Source organism: Triturus cristatus, chromosome 3_1, assembly GCF_964204655.1.
Source record: "Triturus cristatus chromosome 3_1, aTriCri1.1, whole genome shotgun sequence".
Taxonomy (NCBI): Eukaryota; Metazoa; Chordata; class Amphibia; order Caudata; family Salamandridae; genus Triturus; species Triturus cristatus.
In genome coordinates, this window is record NC_140583.1 from 346,310,981 (window position 1) to 346,334,377 (window position 23,397).

A 23,397-nucleotide genomic window follows, 5' to 3' on the forward strand; every position below is an offset into this window, starting at 1 on the left:
ATCGGTTTGGGGTACTAAACCGTGGCAGGTACAGGGAACAGAAGCTTTGCATCGTGCCTGCCTTATCCCTAACCATATTTTATTTTTGAATTCATCTATTTTTCAGACGACTTGTTTTGGCTTGTCTACGTCTAAAAGGATGAATTCCTCCACGATCCCGGATCTGGGTGCTTATCCCGGCTGGGTTAATTACACTGATCTTTCCCTTACTAAGTTGCATCCCTTATTTCCAACACCACCTTTAATGTTTCGGCATTTAATCCGGAGGGTTGGTTGGTTTGGCAAACTGGTTCAGATTCTTGTCAACGTCGATTCTTAGCACTGACACCTGGGTACACTCAAGTCAGGGTAGATCCTTGTTTTGAATCATCACACACTGTGACTACCTACTCTGTGGGTAAATTATGCCAGTCGTGGCTGCAACATTCCACATTAGCGTCTGTTAAATTGCATTCGTCACGTTTAGACGACAAAATTGATTTGAATGATTTTATTAAAGGTCCTGTAGAAGGCAGGTCCAAAAGATGGGTATATGCTATTTACAACGAAGTTTGGAAATTGTCGCAAATTGAGGCTGCCTCCAGATTACGTGCTATTGACCAGGCCAATATGGAAAAAGTGTTGGCTGTGATTGATAATAGTATAAATACCTTGTCTTCTAGAATTTACACTTTAGATAATATTGTTTCATCTGTCGTAGATATTGTGCAGGATGATTTGTCTGTGTTGTACCATGGCCAGAATCAGTTGCGTTCTGTTATGCAATTTGCATGGACTTTGCAAACGTTAAAGGCAGGTAAAGTCCCATGGGATTACATGAATGTTTCCTCTTTGTTCCTCCCTTTTAATTTAACTGCAAAGCAACAGTTTATGTCTATGAAGGATGCCACTTATTCATTACTGCAAATTGAGAAATTAGAACCTATTGCCGAGTTAAATTCGGCCACGTGGCTTATCCACGGCGTTATCACTTTACCTTTTTCGCTTTTTAAGTTTAGTTCATGCATGAAACATTATGCTCTTGGCAGGTATGAACAACTTGGTAGTGCGTTCCTGCACGAAGTTTGGTCGCTCCCATTTACATATAGATGCATGCGGGAGGGCACAGAGGTTTATCTAAAGGGTGAGGAATGCACTTCTGCTCCTGATCATTCTGTGGTGTGTAGACATATACAATTACATGGTGCTTTCAATGTACACGCTCCTAATTTAGCTTGCGTTTTGAAAGGTGTACCTGTACCAGTTATAACCCCTTCATTCACACTGCTTGCTAACGGTAGTTATTTGCTTTTAAATAATGAGAATTGCTGTGGGATGCTAAAGGGCATTCCGTACATAGTCACGGTTTCCCAGCGTGTAGTTTGCTGTAATAATGTCCTTTTCCCGCCCCCGCATGGCCGGCTCGATGTTTCTATCTGGCCTTCGATTCCAACCTTGAGCGCAGAGTTCAACCAGATGAGCAGAATAAGGGCTCTTTTGTCTCAAAGGGAGGTCGCTTTAACTTCATCCCGTGAAACCTTTCTTCTTCACGTGGCAAACACCCGCACGGAGGTGCAGGCGCTATTGAATACTGACCTCCCTTTCCATTTTGGAACATTGATACAGACTATCTTTAATGACTCGTCTACGACCGGCATAGTTCATTTTTTTAAACTAGTAGGCTCCGGCCTCGTGACCTCCTTTCAGACTATTTTTGGTGTGATTCCCGCATTTTTTCATTCTATTTTTTACAGCGTCTTTGGAGGTCTTTCTTTGCTTCTTGCCCTTATTGCTGGAATACTTTTGCTGGTTTGCGTCCTACGCAATGGCTGCGCAACTTGCGTACAGAGACAACATGCCCCGGCTGTTTCATCTGCTCAACCGGATGCTTGAATACTATGGCACGTTGCCTCTGGCGACTTTAAGTGTCGCGTATGGATTATCCTTCCGGTTTCCCTTCTTTACTTGTGTGCAACCCATCTTTCACTGCCTGGATTGTCCATTCCAGTGGGCTCTGGATTTGTGCCTTTCAACCTCGGCGTCACCTGTACTGGATTTTGGTCAACTGATGGGCCCCTTAACGGCTCATGAGTATGAATGTTCTGGTGTTGGGTTTATGGCCTTGGGTGCGGCACATGGAGTCCTTGGTAATTGGGCAATCGAAGAGGCTGCAATTGACTTTCTGGAACAAAGTTATATCGAGGAACCTTCCTGTTGTCCCTGTGTGGTGCTGGAGGCTCCGATTGTGAGTGAACACGTGTGTTCCTTTCCCTTGTTAAACTGAATGGCAGATACTTTTGCGGAACGCTCCAATGATTTCCTCTTGGAGGCTGTTGCAACTTATTGTGCCTATACTTTTATGGATTGACTTTTTATCTTGATCGACCCTTGATGTATCGATCGGTGTCGTTTTTCCCCATTTCTTTCATGGTTTTTTTTCACCTGACACATCTTTTTTCTGTTTTTATATTTTTTTCTTTTTGAACTTACACTTACCTTATATGGACTTATAGTTCATGCCCTTGGTTCCGTTCTTTCTAACTTGAACTCTGCGTTCTTGATAAGTGCACCCCTAGTGGTTAGTAGTCCGATCAAAGGGGGATGTAGTGTGGGTTAACCACGCCCTATGTACAACGCTAAGTTAGCATAACCTCGATGGCTGTTGGAAAGCCAGCTTGCTGCTGCTTTTGCACGCGACACTGTTGTTACATGTTATTCATTCGAGAACTGCTGGCTCGACTTTGCTTCACGTGAGAACCGTCTGTTGTTTAACATCCTTAACAGCGAGCAGTGACCTTGGTCTGTACATCGTGTAAGGAACGAGTCTGGGTCACTAGACGGGGCAGGTTGTTGTGTTCAGGTTGATCGTACTACTTCTTAGCCATAACATGCATACAGCTGCAGATGCCTGAAAGTCGATCCCTTTGATATTACAGAGCAGCATGTTTTCCATTACATTCGAAACGAAGAGCTGTTGCAGGAGAGAGCCTAGCTGATCCTGTGATGTGATTCCACTAAGCTGATCTATAAGGTATGGGGTCCCCCATGCAAACCTAAGAGACCTTCTATTAGTCTAATAATACCTTATTAGTTGCTAGAGAAAGGAGGGTGGTTGTGTTCCACGGTCATCATTATTATGATTGCTCCTTTTATTTTCTATGGTATCGTAACTATGCTGATGGTGCTGATCCTAACCATTTGTCTGCTTGTGTTAGCCAAAGTACTGCATCTTAGGACGCGAGGTTTATGAAATAAACTCTTTAAACTTTTACCGTGTCTTTGTTATTCTGTTGTGGACTGATATATAGCTACCAACGGGTATTTCGGATTCCCACCACTCCTGAGAGTATCTAAGTCGCTTGTTCTGGGTTGTCTATACATTGGGACCGCCGAGCTAAATCTCGGATAACGAATGTGACACTAAGCTAGTCGGATAGGGGTTCTTAGTTCTGAGGGGAGTTTCTGGTACACCACAATTCTCTGAGGTCCTGGTTTCCTGCGCATAGTTCTGTGCATAAGCAGAATCCCTGCAACAACATAGTGATTCATACACGATGCAAGGTTTGGAGGCCCTCCTATTTGTTTCGGGTTGTTGCAATCAATCAGTCAATCATAGGTTTGATTAGCGCAGGCTACTCACCTGGAACGGGTCTCAAGGTGCTGAAGGAGGGAGGGAGGGTAGGGGTGGTTCCGCTGAACCTGTAGGGTCACTGAGTTCCATCGAAGAGCCAGGTCTTGAGGTCCTTTAGGAATTGGGGAACGATGCGGTTTGTCGGCGGTGGAGAGGGAGGGAGTTCCATGCCTTGGCCGCGAGGAGGGAGAAGGAGTGCCCTCCTTTTCTGCTTTTCTTGATTTGAGGTACAGTTGCGAAGGAGAGTTGTGCTGAGCGGCGAGAGCGCTGGGGAGCGTGGAACACGAGGTGGTGGTTCAGGTTGGAGGGCCCGGTGTTGTGGAGGACCTTATGTGCGTGGATGAGAAGATTAAAGGTGATCCTCCTCTCGACGGGAAGCCAGTGCAAGGTCCGTAGGTGTTTGCCTGATGTGGCAGTACCGTGGTAGGTTGAGGACTAGTCTGGCGGCGGCGTTCTGGAGTTTGCGGGTGAGGTTCTTATTGATCCCGGCATATAATGCGTTGCCGTAGTCTAGTCTGCTGCTGATGGGGGCGTGTGTGACCGTGCTCCTGTGTTCAGGGGGGGGGGGGTAATCTACTTGAAGGTCTTACGGAGTAGGCAGAGGGTGTGGTAGCAGGAGGAGGTGATGGAGTTGACCTGGTGGTCCATTCTGAGTTCGGAGTCCAGGATGATAACTAGGTTGCATGCATGGTCCGTGGGGTCGGGGAGCAGGGAGCCACCAGGTGTGGTTCCAGGTGTCAGGGTGTGGCCCCCTGATGAGTATCTCTGTTTTATCTGTGTTGAGTTGAAGGCAGATGCTCTTCATCCATCTGGCGACAGCTTTCATTCCGTCTTGAAAGTTGCGTTTGGTGAGATTGGGTTCGTTGGATAGGGAGAGGATGAGTTGGGTGTCATCTGCGTATGATGTGATGCTGAGTCCGTGGGATCTGGGGATGGCTGCGAGTGGGCCATGTAGATGTTGAACAGGGTCGGGCTGATGGCGGATGCTTGTGGGACTCCGCAGGTAGTTGGTGTTGGTTCTGAGCAGAATTGCAGGAGTCTGACTCGTTGCATTCTGCCAGAGAGAAAAGAGAGGATCCATTTGAGGGCCTTGTTCCGGATACCCATGTTATGGAGTCTGCGGGCGAGGGAGTGGTGAGAGACGGTGTCGAAGGCCGCGGAGAGGTCAAGGAGGATGAGGGCCACAGTCTTTGCTTTGTCGAGGGCACGGATGTTGTCTGTTGCTACGAGGAGTGTGGTTTCTGTGCTGTGGTTCTTCCTGAAGCCTTATTGGGAGGGGTCCAGGCTGTTGTTCTCTTCGATGAAGGCGGCGAGTTGGCGGTTGACTTTGGCCAGATAAGGGATTAGGGAGATCAGTCTGAAATTCTTGAGGTCGGTGGGGTCCGCTGTAGGTTTTGTCAGGAGAGGGTTGATCTCAACGTGTTTCCAGTTGTCAGGGAAGGACCCTGTCTTCAAGGAGCAGTTGATGATTCGTTGAAGTTCGGGGGCGATGACGTCTGCGGCTTTTCAGTAGATGTGGTGGGGGCATGGGTCCATGGAGACCCTAGAGTGAGTGGTCTTCATTATCCTCAGAGTGTCTTTGATGCGGAGGACGGTCCAGCTGTTGATTGTCGGTTGCGTTCTGTTGGGAGCAGTGGGAGGGGATTCCTTGTGGAGGTTGTTGACGTCAAAGTTGTCATAGATGGTCTTGATTTTGTGGTGGAAGAAAGTGCTGAGTCTGTCGCATAGGTCCTGGGAGGGGGTGATGTCTGTCGACTCGCTGTTGGGTTGGGCGGACTCTTTGATGATGCTGAATAGGTCCTTGCTGTTATGGACGTTGATGGAGATTCTGTCCAGAAGTGTTTCCTTCCTGGAGAGTCTGATGAGCTTGTGGTGGGCCGTGGTAGCTGTTTTGAAGTTGTTGAGATCATTCATGGTTTTGAAGTTCCTCCACAATTTTGTCGTCTGCAGGTGCGTCTGGAGTCTCGGAGAACCAGCTGGGTTTCTTGGCATGGGGCTTGGAGGCTTTCTTGAGAGGGGCGATGGTGTTAGCGCAGTTGGTGATCCAGTTATGTAGGGTGCGGGCGGCGGTGGTGGGGTCATCGTCAGTCGTGGTGGGAGCGGAGCAGCTGAGGACGGTGGCGAGCTGGACATTAGGGATATTGTTCCAATTCTTGCGTTGGAGCCAATGCGGGCGTCAGCATGGGATGTTGGATTTGAAGGTGAAGTGAACACAGCGGTAGTCAATTCATGGGAGTTTGGAGGTGTGGCTGAAGGTGATGGAGTTCACGCCCTTGGGAGAGCATGGTTCGGACCTCTGAAGTAAAAGGATCTCAGTCAGTGGCATCCAAAAGACCAACCCACTGGAGATATTATTAAGCCATTAGGGAGTGCTAGCCTATGTTCCCTTTAGACTGCGCGTGAGCATGCAGTCTTGCCACTTCGTGCACCCAAACTATCTCTGGGAGCGCATTGCCCACTTCCAGACCCAAAAGGAATAATAAAAGGATATTTCGCCAACACCATGTGGCATGTGTGAAAACTCATCTTTCGGTAGGTGTGAAAACTCCTCCTTCGGCAGGTGTGAACATTCCTCCTTTGTGCGTGGCAGGCTACGCTGCAGGAGGCCCAGGACATGCACCAAAGACAAAGGGGCTGCTGCGTCCTATGATTTAGGAATGGAGCATTTTAGGAGCCCAATCCTGGGCAGTGTGAAACAAACACGTCGAACTGGATTATTTTGTTTAATGATTTGGCTTTTTACCAGGCCTCCTTTTCATTCATTATCGCACCCGAGATCTCTTTCAAATACAGGAGTTCAGGAAGCCTAATGCGGCAAAACCGGTTTTAGGGTTGGGGTGTGTGTTTAGCAGCTTTCAGGCAACAATAATAATGGTAAGATAACTCTGGGGAATAATGATCCTGCTGGAGAGAGATGGATCTTTGTCTAGTGGCAGTTTTGACTTATCATAAAGTAGTGCAGAGGGTTAATATGCCTGCTGCAGAGAAGGTGTACCAAGCAAATCACAGAAATGTATTTGTGTGGATAGTTCAGTGGTGTACTGCTTCTGTCACAGAGAGCCTTTTGTTACCTGCAGTTCATAAGTTAAAATCCAAAAATAGCAAATACACCTATGAATTGTTATCAAAGAGCTGCATTCAAACTGAACAGTATAGGGTAGAACATTATACTTTTTTTCCCGGTCTTTCTTTATTCTAATGTTGATAAAAAGGCTTTATTTGGATGGAAATAGAGTCTAGGTAAAGCTAAACCCAACCACTGGGGTTAAATCTCCTTGGGAACGAAATTCAAATGCACATGATTGCTGGCTAAGAACTGTCATCTGAGGGGGCGGTGGGGTTTGTAGTTATGTTCTTCAAATGTTACAAACTCAAAACTTGAATCAAACATATTTCCAAAAAAGGGAATAGGTTGACAAGGGTGACAACCAAGGAGGTCAGAGATGGTGCACAATATAGTCAAGATATATATTTGATAGAGAAACGGTAGAGTGAGAGAGAGGACATGGAGATTATAGAGAGTTTAGGGAAGAGAGAATGGTTGGATGGAGATTTAAGAGAGGAGGCAGGATGAGAGAGAAGTAGAGGAGAGAAGAAAAGGAGAAAGAAAAGTGAGGTAAGTAAAGAGGTGCAATAAAACAAGACACAAACTTTAAAAAAGAGAGGAATGAGATAAGGACAAGAGAGAAATAGAGTGGAAGTGGATTTGGATAGGGATAGGGATAAGTAAAGGGGCGTGGAGGAGATAAGAGATTCATGACGATAGTGAAGAGAGAGGAATGATATGTAGAATCATTAGGGCACATGATTCAGTGTCTCTAGGGCCAAGATGTGCAAGGAGCAAACTGCACCCCTGTAATGGGTATCTTTTAATACCAACTCAAAGGTGAGGGGATGTCATTTTTTTCTGGCTAGATTAAGGCTGATGGTACCCTTGCTATGCCACTAATTGTAGTATCTTGCGCATGGCACATACTTGCATATTAAGTTGTTGCTTGTCTTCAGTGCACACAACCATGACTGTATTGCACAAAGCACCTTTAATGCCGCACATTAAGAACAGAAATTCGAGGGAACATTGGTGTTAACCCAAGTCTACCTTGGAGCAACAGTGGATCGGTTCATTGAAGGCACTATAGCCACCACAGAAGTGCATCAGAGAGTCTAAACAAAATCTACAGAGGAAAAGCTAATTGGAGACACTTTAGAGCTACCAAAAGACTATTCATGAGGGAAATATCTGGTTTACTGGAAACTGCATTAAACCACCAAATTAGTGCTATATGGAGTCTGTCTAGGAGCAACACAGGACTAATGCAATACACTGGAGGCACAATTAATACACCAAGGGGATATTAACCCAAGTCTATCCAGCAGATAGAGGATCAGCTCATGAGTTCAACTGAGCTACTGTAACTTTAGTCAAGGGCACAATCAGTTATAAGGCCTTATGTCACACTCACAGTAAGGTACTGGAGGTTTAGTCACGGTTAAAAGAGAATTAACACCACATATTGTATGTGTGAGGATGCAGTTCATTGCAGATTGTGGGAGGTTAAAATTCACGACAGTCATTATAGAGTAAATAGCCACACTTACAGTCAGCTACTGAAGCTTTATTGCTACCTGAAGTTCACCACAGAGGATTTCAAGACACCAAGTCAGTTAAGGAAACTTTAACTACAACCCAAGGCTGTTACTGATGTTCAAGAACCATGCTAAAACATACATGGAATATTACCATGACATTCAACAGACAGGGACCCTTTTTTAGCAGGTTGCTTTATATTAAACACGCCTTGTTATGGTCGATTTAGCAGCGCACTGACGATTAAATCATAAATGCCTAGTTTGCTTGTACTTATTATGATGATTTTAAATTTCTTCATCTGGGTCCCATAAGTAGAGAAGTACCTTTAAATCAAATGCTTAATTTTATTTATATTGCAATGAACTGGCATCACCAAAACAAAGAACAATGCATCATTTTAAAGTATTCAAAACGCACACTTGATTATTAGCTTTACCTGTATACTGTAGTTGTTGGAGTATCAACCTTTTCATTCAGGATTCGGCATTTAAATTTATTATACTACAAGAAAAGGCAGAGACCATAGATCAAATTACATAATGATGCCAATTGTGCTTGGATAGAAAAACAGTTAGAGCACTGAAACATCTGAAACCCACAAAACAGTAGCTAAAATAACTGATGCAGGCGTGCTAAACTTGTAAAAGCAAATATCACAACCTGCCATAAAACTCCATTTTAACATAACAGAACTAATGGTGCACCAGACTCCTTAAAGTTGGAACTCTCCACTCGGTTTCTTTAGCTCACCCTACAGGGTAATTCTATTAAGTTCAGAAAGCTGAAGATACTGAAGAGTGGGACTTGGGCTGGGGTATCTGCAGCTGTGTACTGCTCACTAGTCCTTGCAGTACTTCAACTAACAGTATCCAGGTAGAGATTTAAAAAGCATCAGTCACCCTGTTAACCGAGACTGTTCACAGACACTGGCAGGTAGCAGAAAATTTGAAGATACAGTTCCTCCGTCCCAGAGATATTCCTTCAGATTTCCAGCTAGAAAGGCCCATTTCTGTCCTAAACAAGATGTGGAGGGCAGGACAGAGGACAAGAAGAGCATGACTAAGGGTTGGCCCTGAGCATGCTTAGTGTGACCACAGAGGTGCATAGCTTAACTCTGCAAACCTGGGGATGTGCTAAAGGTGCCTCACTGAGTACAAGGCATGTCTGAAGCTATGCGGAGGGGTGCCGAGTTGGATTGGGTGACAGAGTGTGGAGAGTGTGAGGGTGGAGTGGAGACTGACTGGTTAAGAATGCACACGGCATGAAATAGTGGCAGAATATGCTCATTTTCCAGTACTTTATTTCAGTTTAATAAATGCCAATGTGGGCTCATATAGCATAGGTGAACGAAGCCCAATGGCCTACCAATAAGAAGATCTTACTTTCTAAAACTGCAGACATTATACTCTCTTAAATGGTACAGAGGAATCTTATGATCTGAGATAGAGCAAATCCATGGAATGAATGTGCTAAGTTCATTGCACACACGTGTGAATACTTTATTTGGTGTAATGCTTCAAAGAACCCCCATCATTCCAACAGTTCGCCTTGTCATAGCCTTTACATCCCTTACTCTTTACATCCCTTACTCTTGAAACTCATTCCAGTCTTCTCTTCCAAAACATACAGTCAAGGAGATCCAGGACCCTAATCACCAACAATATCATTGAAGGAGGAAGTGTTGTTGAGAACAGAAGTAAATAACGGCAACCAGAACGTGAATAGAGATTAAGGTATGTCACAAAGGGCTCTTCTGAAACAAAAACAGAGATTTAAGGAACAACAAGAATCACTGTGAAGTAGGATAACCCAACACTGTGACCAGTGCAAATTGTTACTATATTGTCTATGGTTTTACAATCATACCGGTAGTGCAGTGGTAAAAGCTAAGTGTCTGTGAGGCAGAAACAAGCAATCAATTGGTTAAGATTTCAAGATCAAGTTCGGAAGGAAGAATAAGACGAAATAAGTGGTAGGAAAAGGAGAGGTCAAGAAGAGGGACAAACTGAGTGGCAGGGAGAAGGATGGGGGAATTTAAAGTATGCATATGGAGTTAAGGGTACAGCAGTTGAAAATGGGGCATCAGAGAAACATGGGGGATAAGAAACTGGCACGTAAAAGAGACAGAAGAGGGAAAAATGGAGTTTGTAGGTATTAAGTGGAAGAAGTCACTGAAGAGCAAATGTACGCCCTCCCCAAGGATGAGTGTGGAGGCACAAAAGAAGTTGTTTCTGTGAAATTTCAATAATGCTCTGATACACAGTTGAAGGGAATGGCCAGTACTGGTGACCACATATCAAACCAAGTTCTACATTACATTTATCCTGGCATAAAAGTTTATTTCAAAGGAGTGGAGTTTAGCACCCAAGCTGCAATGCTGTAATCTACTAATGGTGGACTTCTGAAAACTCACCATGGACTTCCATGAATGAGCGGGTTGAATAACTTATACATTACCTTAAACATTTCTAGAAGGACCTCCTTGCTTATTTCCAGTCGTTCAAAAGCCTGCTTCTCTTTAATGATATTTTTACACATGTTCTCCAGTAATGGAAATTCATTACTAGACACGCCCCTAATGGGAAAAAAAAATACAATGTTATTTCTCCACTTAATGGGCGCACAGTTTTTTATTCATAATAGGACATATTAGCCCAACATATCTGGATCATTAGGACAATTTATAATGCCAGGCTTGCACTCCATTTTGTGTTTGTCTAATAATAACAATAATACTATTATATAGCTTTGTAACTGATGGTAGCGGGCTATACCAGCCATTAAAGGCCAGCTCCAGCATTAAATGTCCGAGTCAAAGTTGAGGGCCTTTAACAAGAGAGCAGGCCTTTATTGACCAGTATAGCCCAGCTTCGGTTGGCTAAAAAGCTATTGGAACATTCGCCCCATGAGGGCAGAATGTTCTAATTAGAAAAACAAAGGCCTCTTGGAGCCCAAAGGAGTTGAAATCCCCCACAGCTCCGAAGCATCTGTTCTCAGCGCTTGTTGTGAATGTTCTACAGTTAGCAGAGGCTAGCAGGGCTGCTGAATATTCACAGCACAAGCTGTGAAAGGGAGCTGAAGTCAGCCCCTGGTTCTCCCTGAGATGCAGGAGCTGAGCAGCATTCACCCCCCTCCATCGGAAGCCCTAGTGACACTAAGCTGCAAGGCCAAATATCAGATGTGTGGTCCTATAGTTTTAATCCAGCAGTCCGATCGACCTGGTCTCTGCGGCCCTGGAAGCAACTGTTTTTTCGCCTTGAAAAAGCCCTCGGTCAACTGGCCACTGGGCGAAACTTGTATCAGCTGTTTTTAGGTCTCACCTGACCCAGCGCATGCGCTGGTCTGGCGAGACTTATTGAGAGGGCTTCAAAACGTGCTACCAGGCCAGCCTAGAGCTACAGTGCACGGGCGCGCGCGCCGCGCTTTACCGCGATTAATTTTACTTTTGCGGCCGCTTTGCATAGCCAATAGGTCTCGCTTTTGGGACCTTATAAGTATTTAGTTATGCAACTGTTGCATGGCTAAACACTTATAAGGTCCCAAAGGCGAGACCTATTGGCTATGCCAATGCTTGTTGTTCTTTGGTGTGATATCTATGTTGAAAAGAAACCAATAAAAAATGGCAAATCTTGCTGATTGAGAACTACAAGACACAACTCTTGGAAACTTTATTCCACTAATCTTATCGGATGAAGGGGCACAGACCTCCAACCATAATTTGTGCCTATGTAAACTGGGCCACTGCTTTCAACATTCAATGTCCTAATACACACCCTCTTGACTTTCTCTTTCTCCTGCTTCTCGAAAATATATTTTAATCCAACAATTACACAAATGATGAAATATTTTACTTACTTCACAAACAAATATGCAACATAATAAAACGTAATCAGATGATTGGAGCTTTTCTTAATTCAGTTTAGGCTACTCATAGTCCATACTATAATCTGTTTGAAGCACTTGCACTGCTCCAGCAAATTAATCTGAGGATACCAAATTATTTGCCCCTAGCTTCAAATTCCTCCACATTTACAGAATGTTTTAAACTTTTCCTCATTACATTTTGCTTCTTTATTTTTATACACTATTAATCTGTTGACAGTATTTAATTTTCTAAGTAGTCATGGATCCTCCGAGTAGGCTTTGCGCACATCCAGGATTCCCCGGAGCACAGGTTAAGAACCACTGCCCTGGATGATCCTTACTGGCCAAATAGCACCCTTTAAGTAATGCACTCACAACTGCACTCAGCAACCAAATATAATTATTGTTGTTGTTATGGTTATTTGTTTTAGTTTATTAAAGTAAAGATCTGTTTTTAATGGCTATATATTGAACATTTCCTATATGGTGTTGACATTTGACTGTCTTCTTCAGCATTTTCATCTCAGCATTCATGGACACACTTTTCTCCCCTCACTCCCAAATACTTCACTTTACTTTGAAATATCTTCTTTCACAACAAAGAGAAAGAGCAAAAGAAAAGAAAGGTTTACGTCAATTTAACTTGAAGCTAGTTTTCTTCCATCCAGAATTACATCGGTCTCAGACATTAATCTAGGACTGGTTGTTAGTATGGTTTTCCCTTCCCTAAGCAAGCATCCAAGAGTTAGGCATCTTATCTAATAAATGCAATAAAGTGGCCCAACAAACTGTGACCAGCGTCTTGACACCTTCGAGTACTTGTGCGCTTGGGAAGTTCATTACCATAACATAACATAGGAGTGATCCTTAAGTCTAGATCACTATAAGTACTTCCGTAGTAGACCAGTCAGCAATTATTATCTATCGCTAACTACAACGGACCAGATTGATGGTATGCCCTATCTGAAGTATATAACACCACCTAATCTTTAACCCCCTGGCCAAATATCATCTCAGTAAGTGCTCCCTGAAATATTGGTTGAGCCCACCCTGACTTTTAGGCATCGGGGTGTCCCGATGATGAAGCACGACACCACTAGGGTGTGTGAGGGAATATAATAACAGAAATGACTTGCTTCCTTCCCCACACTTAGGTGGTGTTATATACTTCAGATAGGGCATACCATCATTCTGGTCCGTTATAGTTAGTAATAGATAATAATTGCTGACTGGTCTACTACGGGAGTACTTATAGTGATCTAGTGTTTACCTACGGGAGGGTGTACTCCCTCATAGAGTTCCTCTCGGCCCCTTGCCCAACTAGGAATTCCTCCTAGTAAGGTATGTGTATTGTGATCCTTAAGTCACCTTGCAGGTTATGGTACTGGCAGTTCTTTAATAGTTTCATTGAAAGTAAACTCCCTTTTCTGGCAGAGTAGAATATGGTTCCTGTAATTAAGCTGCCGCCGTGACAGAGCAGACAGAGACTGAATGGGGTAGGGACACATTTATCTTTGTAAACATATGAAGCATGTAAACTTTGCTTGAAAATCTTATTCACATCATCCATGAAAAACCCACTATTTCACCAAATAACTTCAGCTAAGAATAAAGAAATCAATATCAATCAATAAGAAATTCATAAGTAAGAATCCAATACATTTGTGGTGTTTCCACTTTAATTCACAGATCGTTCTTATGAATACAAACATATTTGCAAGTAAGCTACTTGTTTATAGCATCTAAAATCTGCCTCGCTTTTCTCACACACTTTATTATGTGAGAGGGCAAAACAAAGCATATCGGTGCAGCAGAAATGGAAGGTTGCAGAGGGCAGCACTTCCATGTTGATTGGGAACCTGTCAGATAATATTTTATCACTGGGACATCAACAACAAAAATAGAAGAAATACCCTAAACATGGTGTGAGAGGTGGAAGGGATAAACTGGAAAACAATGAAATGAGAATCCCCCCCTTTAAATGTTGTTGCCAAATCACTTTCATAGTCATTGGTCTTTAAAATAATGGGGCTCATTTGGGGTACCTTGACTGTGTGATTTTTTAAGCACTTTTAGAGACTATGGGGCACATGCATCAAAGTTAGGAATTGAGAGTCCTTAATAGCGATTATTAATGAATCGCTATTAAGGAGTCGCAATTACCTATGCATGTAGGTTTTGCAAAGAAAATTGCAATTCGCACATATTCCTAAATAGCGAATCACAAATTGTGATTTGCTATTAAGGAACGGCTTACCATTCATTCCTAAGAGCCCAAGAGGCCCATAGGAATGAATGGGATTGCATTTGCAATTTGCGAATACCAAACAGGTACTCGCAAATTGTGCATGCAATTTCAAGGGTGCAAGGGGGCCAAAAGGCCACCCTGATGCACCCCAAAAACATGTAATTATGCACATGTGGTGCACAAACATGCCCTAAGGGCATGTATATGAACCACAATGCACTTTGAAAAATGCATTTCTTTGCATTTTTCAAAGGAATTGCAAATTACCATTAACTTGAAGTTGATGGTAGTTTGAGATTCCAAATTGCGAAAACGCAATTTGCGAATGCATGATGCATCGCATTTAGGGAATCGCAATTTGTGATTCCCTAGCTGCATTCGCAATTAAGAAAAGTCCAAAAAATGTGATTTCCTTAATTGCGAAGTGCAAAAAAAGTACATGCGTCTGAGAAAGCCATTTTGCAATCGCAAATAGCCGATTTTTGCAATTCGCACGGTTTGCGATTACAAAATGGTTAATGCATGTGCCCCTATGTTATGTCATGTCTATCTTAGTGGTGTTCCATTAAAACTCCAATTGGAGGACTTTTAAACTTCCCCTGCAAACCTCGCAAAGGTCATTTTGCCTTCCATGTCACAGACAAGAGTGAGCTTCAGAAATACCCAGGAGCAAAGAAGAGGACCAGCTGGTGACTGCCAATATAATCATGTAGCACCTAGGCTAAAGGATGAGTGGTGGCAGTGGGAACATTCTTCAGTGGTGCTGTTGACTTCACTATGCCTTTCCTGCCAATTGGACCACTTTGCTGCTCTGCCTGGATTGTGTTTTTGAGGATGATTTGCAGTACTGTGGCAGTATTGTTCACCCTAGGTAAGAAAAGGAAGCAAGTTACTTTAACGATAGATTTGCAGTTTCTCTGTCTACCTCGGAATCAAATATTATTCATTACCTGCTGTTCAGTGATTGGATTCAGATGTGTATACAGTATCCTTATAACACTTTAGTGGGTCTTGGTCATAGGAATGTTGGTAATAAATGACAGTGGTCAGAATCACAATATGGCTCATGCCTTGGTGGAATCATCAGATTGTCATTACATGGAAATCCTCTTTTCCTGAATCACTGGTTATGGACACCCAATTTGATACATGTAGGGAGCCGCTAGGATCACACGTGAACAGGATATTAATACGCAAAGGTGTTATAGTATAGTAACCGGTTTGGGTCTCTATAGGAATCTATTAAATCTTTACATAATGTACACAGTAATCAAGTAGTAACCCTATTAGCAGGGGGTAAGTTTGGAAATTGTGCATCTTGTCCAGAACTTGACAATTGACAATAGTTTCTTGGACATATTAGTAAGTAATGTAAAGTATAAAGGTATTCAAGTGAGGGGATGGAAACTCAAACCTGGACATGAAAAACACAGTCATTTTGCTAGTTTGCAGAGTTTGTCCAAAACGTTCTCATACTCTCAAAGACAGGCTTTGAGTAGGACAAAAGAGGACACAGTGCAATATAAGCCTTAACTTAAATGAAGAGACAGTGCTAAAAGTCATGACTGGCTTACTTGGTAAAGGGGTTCCTAGAAGTAAAGCGCTTTTGAAACGAGTAGGAGAGTAAATCGAGGTCTGATTATATTTAGGGCAAATTAGAAAGAGCAATTATACAAGGGTGGATCGCTTACTTATTTATTGTGACGTAAACTACAAAGAGCAATTAATCAAGGTAGAATTGCTTATTTATACCATTTCAAGTAAAGTAAAACAGGATGACCACACAGATTTGTTCAGATAGTTTATGACATTAGACTTTGTTTTTGGTCACATCAACCATTTACACATAGACCTAGTCAATGTCCCTCAATTACAGGTGAATTTAGGTCTATTCTGTCTCAGAAAGCACAATCCTGACATAGATAATGCATTCATCTGTTCCCTGAAGCTAGTCTGAGACACACAGCATAGTAGCATAGGTGCTAAGAATTACATCACATCTTAGATGCTTTTGATAAGAACAAGACTGACAGCTTCCACCAATCAGAGTGAAAACAAAGACTTTTAAGGAATGTCTGGAGTCCTTGTTTCATTCTCTCTTTAAACTATTCCTTTTGCAATGGTGCCAATAGCTTGAGGCTGTGAACAGTGGCCTGAACTTTAAAGACTTCCCTACAGTGGAAGACAGGTACCCTGACAGATGCACCAATTTGTGGGATACTAGAATGTAGGCTGTGTAGAACTGGCAGCAAGACACTAAACGATTTCTTATTTGATTGCGTTGCTCCTAAGAATATTAGGAATTTTATGCTTGCTCCTTTTTTGAATTTAGCATGCTTATTTTATTAATAACAAGAATATCTTGAGAACTCAACAGAAGAATTTCATCATCAACTTTTTTTTTTATATAAATATATTTATTGGCATTTTCTTGAATTTAGTACAGATACAGTGGAGATTTCCAAGAAGCAAAATGACATTCCCATTCAAAAGCAGTAGTATATATGACAGTAACAAATAACCCTTTAAAGATGATAACTCAGTTCCCTTATTTATCAGGCCCTTGCCTCCCGCCTCCCCCCCGGCTATCCCTCGGCCGTGGGGGCTCACTGCGAGTCATCTATCAGGAGACCATAATGGTTTATCCATGGTTTCCATATTTTTGGAACTGTTTGGGACAGCCAAGAGCCATATATGTTGCTTTCTCCCCTGACAGATACATGTCCATTCCTTTCCTCCACTCATCTATTGAGGAACTTTGTGCGGTTCCCCATTTGCGCGCCAGGTCTCGTTTGGCCACCATTAGTCCTAAGTTAAGTAGTGTTAGCTTTTTGGGGGGAAGATCAAGTTCTATATATATACACCCAGCAAAACGAACTTGGGGTGCAGGGGTATCTTATTCTCTAGTATGTCCTCTAGCTCCGTCAGTAGGGTTCCCCAATATTTCTGTTTGTGCTGGCATTCCCATATCGTATGGAAGTAAGTGCCCCTAGTCATGTTGCATCTAAGGCAGTTGGGTGTCTCAGCCCTCCCTATGAGATGCAGTTGTGCTTAATCATAATAAGTCCTGTGCAAATATTTAAACTGAATTAGTCTAAGACGGGACTTAATAGCTACCTCCCGGGGGTGCATCAGCGCAATTTCCCAGTCTAGGTCGTCTATCTCGCCTAGTTCTACTTCCCATTACGCCCACAGTTTCAAGAAGGAGTCCAGTTTGTTGTTCATTATAGTCCGATATGTCCAGGAGACTGCCTTTTCCTTGATTTCGGCCATTACGAGCCGTCCATCTAAAGGGGCATACTCGGGGAGAGTGTCTATGTCTATACGCTGCGCACTCCAAGCATGTGCCAACTGCAAGTAGTTATAGTATTGTGTCTGGTGCATATCGTACTCTTTCTGGAAGAAGGAAAATGCCTCCCCCTACCGAAAGATGCGGTTTCCTCATAGCTCAGTTATTCCACTTCATTTGCCTTTCCGCTTTTCTCCATGCTGTTATCACCACTTGTGTGGCCAATAAAAGTTGAGTAACTCCCTTCCCACCGTAAAGGTAGTGTGTGTGTGTGTGGCTTTTCGAATTGTGTGCGTTACAGTGCGTATGTGGGGTGGTCACCCGGCATATGTTCCTAGTCGTTTACCACGAACAAGTGAGCCGCCCAGTAGTAAGCCCTTATGTCTGGCAGGGATATGCCTCCTTTATATGGTTTGCGTTGCAATGTTGAAAGTGCCACTCTGGGGGGTATCCCATCCCACAGGAACGTCCTTAGTGTATCATCAATTTTAACAAATGCCTCTTCCGGGACCAGTTGATATGTGTTTTGAATGCTATATAGGAATTTTGGGAGTACTATAATTTTGTAAAGCACTGCTCTGCCGAGCAGCGTTAGTGGCAAAGACATCCATCTTTCTACATCGGTGCTAAAATCTTTAAGAACTCTATAGAGGTTGCAGTTTAGAGCCTCTGTTTTTCTTGGTGGCATAAATTCCAAGATATTTTATTCCATTAGTCGTTATTTGGAGCCGACCAATGTGTCCAGATGATCCTCCATCCTGTCCCACTGGATAGAGGAAGGATTTCTCCCAGTTGATGTTATACCCTGCATGTGCGCCGTAGCATTTGAAGCTATCTAGGATACTCGGGAGCGTCTCTCTGGGATTTGTGACATACAGAAGGATGTCATCTGTGTATAGTGATATGCGCTCATCCAAGGACTCATCCCCTCTACCCCGGAAACCTGTTATGTTTGGATGTGCTCAGATGACACAGGCAAAAGGCTCCAATACCAAAGCGAAGAGTAGAGGGGACAGAGGGCATCCCGACGTGTCCCACGTTCTATTGGAAATTCCTGTGAAACTACTCCATTGACCCGTCTCCTAGCCATGGGTCCTTCATACAGAATAGCTATTCATCGCCTAAATATAGGGCCGAATCCAAACTCCTCCAGGGCGGACATAAGAAAAGGCCAGTGGACAGTGTCAAATGCTTTCTCATCATCAAGTGACAGGATGAGTGCTCTGGTGCTCGCTACCTCCAGCCAATTGTGCAACCTCCGAAGGTTTAGTCTTGTGGATCTCTTTGGCATAAGGCCTGATTTGTCCTGATGGAGGAGGCTAACTAGGACTCTGGTGAGCCTGTTAGCTAATATTCTGGCTAAAATCTTTGTTTCTATATTGAGAAGAGAGATGGGTCGATATGAGCTACATTTCTGAAGCGGTCTATCCTTCTTGGGTATTACCACAATTGTGGCCGTTCGAAAATCTTTTGGGAGGCTACCCACCGTCTGCCTCTAAAAACAAATTGAGCAGATGAGGGCTAAATAGTGCTGCATTTTGCTTAAAGAGTTCAGGTGGTAACCCATTCGGACCTGGAATTTTCCCGGTTTTTATCATCAACTTTAATATAATGTTATGAAAATATGATGCATGTACAATCACAATGTATCACAAGCAAGTTAACCCTATTTAAAAAAGGAATTCAAATTGAAATGCATTATGGAATGGACCAGTGTGCGATTCAGGTTAGCCTAAGAATAATTCACTTGATTCAATTTAAGTAACATGAATCAATGGTTAGGTTTGGCGTACAGGTTGTATTAAGGTTGGAAGTTACATTTAATTTAAAACAGAATTAAATAATGGCCAGGATTTGGTTAATGTTCTTTAAATACAGCAAATAACATTTTATTTAATTTAACATTAATTTAAAAAGCTCAATGTAAACAGGAGACTCGAGGCAGTAGTGTTTAAGTAGCAGCACATCACATTTAAACCCAATAATAGAGCTGCTGTTGAGGTGGGGCATCTCAACACAAACCCCACAGTTGCTGCTCCAGGGCACTCACCATACATAAGCTGCTTTCCATCAGACTTAAAGATGTAATCTACGCTTGCAGAATTTAAAAAAAGAAATGCTGTACGCATTTAATTTTATTTTGATTTAAAGCATAATTTGTTTTCCTTCCTGAGCTATATAAAATACCCATATTTCCTCAGTGGCTTGGTTTGCACTAATCTAAACTACAAGTAAATCAATTCATAAATAATTTCAAGGTGGTTAAGAGGCATTAAAATCACTGCTTTGTTTTCATGCTTTTGTCAGAGTTAAAGATTTAAAAACACTCTGTAGAATAAACACCGCAACAAATGAAATGTAGGTTTATTGTATACAATCACCTACTTGTTCTCCAGAAACATGTCATAATAAAATCCGTTTTCAATCGGTGGACCATAGCACAGGCAGCCACCATAATAATTCTCCATGGACTCTCCAAGGATGTGAGCGCTCGAGTGCCAGTATACCTGTTCATAAATGAAAAGAGTTTGAGAAAGCAATTCAAACAGATTATAATGTGCCTCACCTTGATCAAGCTCAACAAAGCTTTCCACTGCTTATTTTAGTTTTCAAACTAATTTCAAGACTATTACATTTGTTGTACAAAATTTCACATTCATCACCATCAAATCTATCTTCGCTCTATACTGCCTGCAAGACACTGTTGCAAATATATAGGTTTTATAGAGACATTTATTGAAGATCAACTTTGACATTCTAACGAAACATAAAAGTACTAACCTACAGTCCTAACTGACACACTGGGGTTGTAATTGCTGTATGTAAATGTACGAGCTAGAATTCACCAACATGTTCTGCGTCGTATATCTGGTTTCGTGTTAGATGCTAAAATGTTAATCAATATTTCCACAAGGCCTATAGAATTAGATTTTTTTATACTGCAGAAACTGCAGTTCAATTGCTTAACTAGTATATAACCGACACAATTAAGAAATTCAAACACTGTCAGTTTTCTCAGGGATTAGAAAACATTGAACAAAATTAATAGATTTTGTCTCAAACACTGATTTATTTCAACAGATTCGTGTATTTGGTTGAATAGTTTTTCACAAAACAAGAATCTAAAGTCGAAGGGCCATGAGGAAGAACGTCTTTAAATGAAGCACGTTTTGAAGGTATCAGCGCGGGGCCAAGTATGTGTTTAAGTCACTTATCAAATGTCCCCAGCTTCAGCTGCATGCTTTAGAATGCCCTGGAAAAGGATGGCTGGCCTGGCAAAAGCAGAGGTCCAAGAAAGATATCAAGTTACAAAAGCACTAAGCATCAAAAATTAAACGTTACCTTAGCAACACACGGCAGGCTAAAATGCCCTCTCCTCCATACTTCACTGGTGAGATAAAACCAGAGCCTTGATTGGTTTCTTTTCGTAAAGAGGGAAGGACCACCCATTGACACACACCCACCGTCAGGCCCTGCTTTGGATGTTTAAAGCTAAAGCGTGGCGTGCCGAGATTGCTACAAAAGTATACAAATGGAAAGCAATCAGCATGACATGACATAATGCAGTCACAGCTACACACAGAGCAGCACTGGTGCACCCTAGCCTCCAGCCAGACCTGCAGTGCTGACTCTTCTGTGAATGGGCCTTAGTCCAGATCGGTCTCGGTTAGCAGCTGTGCAGCCCAAATGGGCAAGTTAAAGTGTTGCTATAGCTTTGACAGTTGTGTTCTAAACCTACATGTGTTTTCGTACATTGGAAGGGACCCAGCCGGGGTTACAGTTTAAAATAAGTGCTTGGTGTTTACATTAGTCTTTCTCTCCATCTTCTAGCCAGACACACCAATACTCTGACACGACTCTTTTTTATCAGAATTATTCATGTTGAAGTTTCTGCCCCTGACAATTATGGGAAAAGTGATGTTACCGGTCACAAACCACTGTATCTTGACCTCAGCACAGCACCACCCATTACGCTAATAGTTGTTCACTCTATGTTTACATTGCATTGATGTGCGCACGTCACTGCAGTGAAACATGATGAAGCCAGAACTCCTTTTCCACCATGCAACGTTTCACAACATGCCTGCCTGCCAGACTGTGAGGAATAAACCAAGAGTGCTTGAGGTGTAGAAGAGCGGTGAAAGGAGGGCTGCGGTGGCATCTTACTCGAGGCTCCTCTGTGCCCCCTGTGGTAATCCAATGATGGCACACATAGTCTCCTCAGGACCCAACAGACTTTAATGAAAACTCTTCATCCTCCGTTTCATGGTGTCCTGCCTTCGCACAAGCAATCATGGCGTCAGCAGCTGCTTGAGCCTATGTCAAGTCAGGGTAGGACTCTTCAATGAAGTGACAGAATCAAGCCACAGTAAGAGCATGGGCGTCATTAGGGTTCGAGCCTCGGCGATGGCTCTATAAACACTGGGCGCGCTGAATAGCGGCACATTTTCAGCTGATCAGAACAAGGCGCGCGGTCGCTAAAATTAAAGTGCGACGCGCTGCCTTTGTGAAAGTGAAAGCAAGGACACAACGTGAAGAGATGCTGCAACGCTAGGCGAGTGGGTGGGGCATAAGGGAGACAGGGTGGACACCAACCCCGCTTTCAAAGAAGCCGGACAAAAAAGCAACAACTATAGATCATGCCATGGCAAAGCAGCGCATGCGCTGCATCGCAGGCGAGACCTAAAAATGGTGATAGTAGAAAGATATGGGCTGACTGCATCATCCTTGATAAATTCAGGCCTGGTGATGTAGAGGTTTACACCCCTTACTTGTGTGATAAACAACAAATTATTCGTAATCCAGATATGATCCAACAGCCATTAGAGTAGATCCATCAAATACGGATATCCTCTATAACACATCACTATAAGACATTATGTTGGATATATTATACTCGAGAGGTTATTGAAATGTAGATATAAGATTCAGTCAGAAGAGATTTCAAAGGATTTGAGGACCTCTAGAGGACTGGGCAAGCCAGTAAAGTCATCTGTGAACTGAAATTTAATAAGTCATTCTTTATTGTAATTATCAACCTGAGAGAAGGACTCCTTTTTTCACGTGTGATTTTACATTGATGACGGGGTATACAATGTGAATGTTTCATGATGTTCTACATTTTGTATTCTTAATGAGTTTATTCAGTTTTAATTAAAAAAAAAGTTATAAGAAATGCAATATACATCTTAACATTTTTACATCAGTCTTAGACCCAGGATCCCTGGTTGGCTGAGGTAGGTACCTTAGGCCAAATGGGGACCCGCGTTTCCACGTCAGGGAAAGGAAGGACACCTTGTCAGATAGCCACCGCTCACCCCCCTTGCTAGCTTGGCACGAGCAGCCAGGCTTATCTTCGAGACAAATGCGTAAAGTATTTGCAACCACGCTCATAGCAACCGAATGACGACACCACAAATGAACTCAACACAAGTTTTATAAAAACGAGTATAAATTTTATATAAAAAGATATACGATAAGGCCACGCAATATAAATCCAACATATGAGTATTTGTAATATTCCTCCTGGCTGGTTGTTAGGCCAGCCAGCCCATGTAAGTTCTGGCGATATTAATGAGCACTTCTAAACATTCCACTGTAGTCCTAATACAATGTTATGCAGTTCGTAATGCTAGAATCAGGCACTTTGCAATGGAAAAGTAATGCAATGCGGAACTCAACAATCAGGCACTTTGCAATGTAAAAATAATGCAATGCGGAACGCAACAACCAGGTACTTCGTTATGCAGAAATAATGCAATGCCTAATACACTAATCAGGTAGTTCATTATGCA

The 23,397-nt window shown here is 42.7% G+C and overlaps 1 protein-coding gene across 1 annotated transcript in view; it reads right to left on the reverse strand.

The window, feature by feature from the left end:
* The window catches only part of LOC146860237 (threonine--tRNA ligase 1, cytoplasmic-like), a 177,998-nt gene that overhangs the window by 100,362 nt on the left and 54,239 nt on the right, over positions 1 to 23,397 (reverse strand). Inside the window, exons 5-7 of the mRNA XM_085644066.1 lie at positions 19,988 to 20,109; positions 10,659 to 10,776; positions 8,638 to 8,702 (exon numbers count right to left, since the gene is read on the reverse strand). Coding sequence (XP_085500192.1) covers positions 8,638 to 8,702; positions 10,659 to 10,776; positions 19,988 to 20,109 — 305 coding nt within the window. The remainder of the gene's footprint in view (positions 1 to 8,637; positions 8,703 to 10,658; positions 10,777 to 19,987; positions 20,110 to 23,397) is intronic.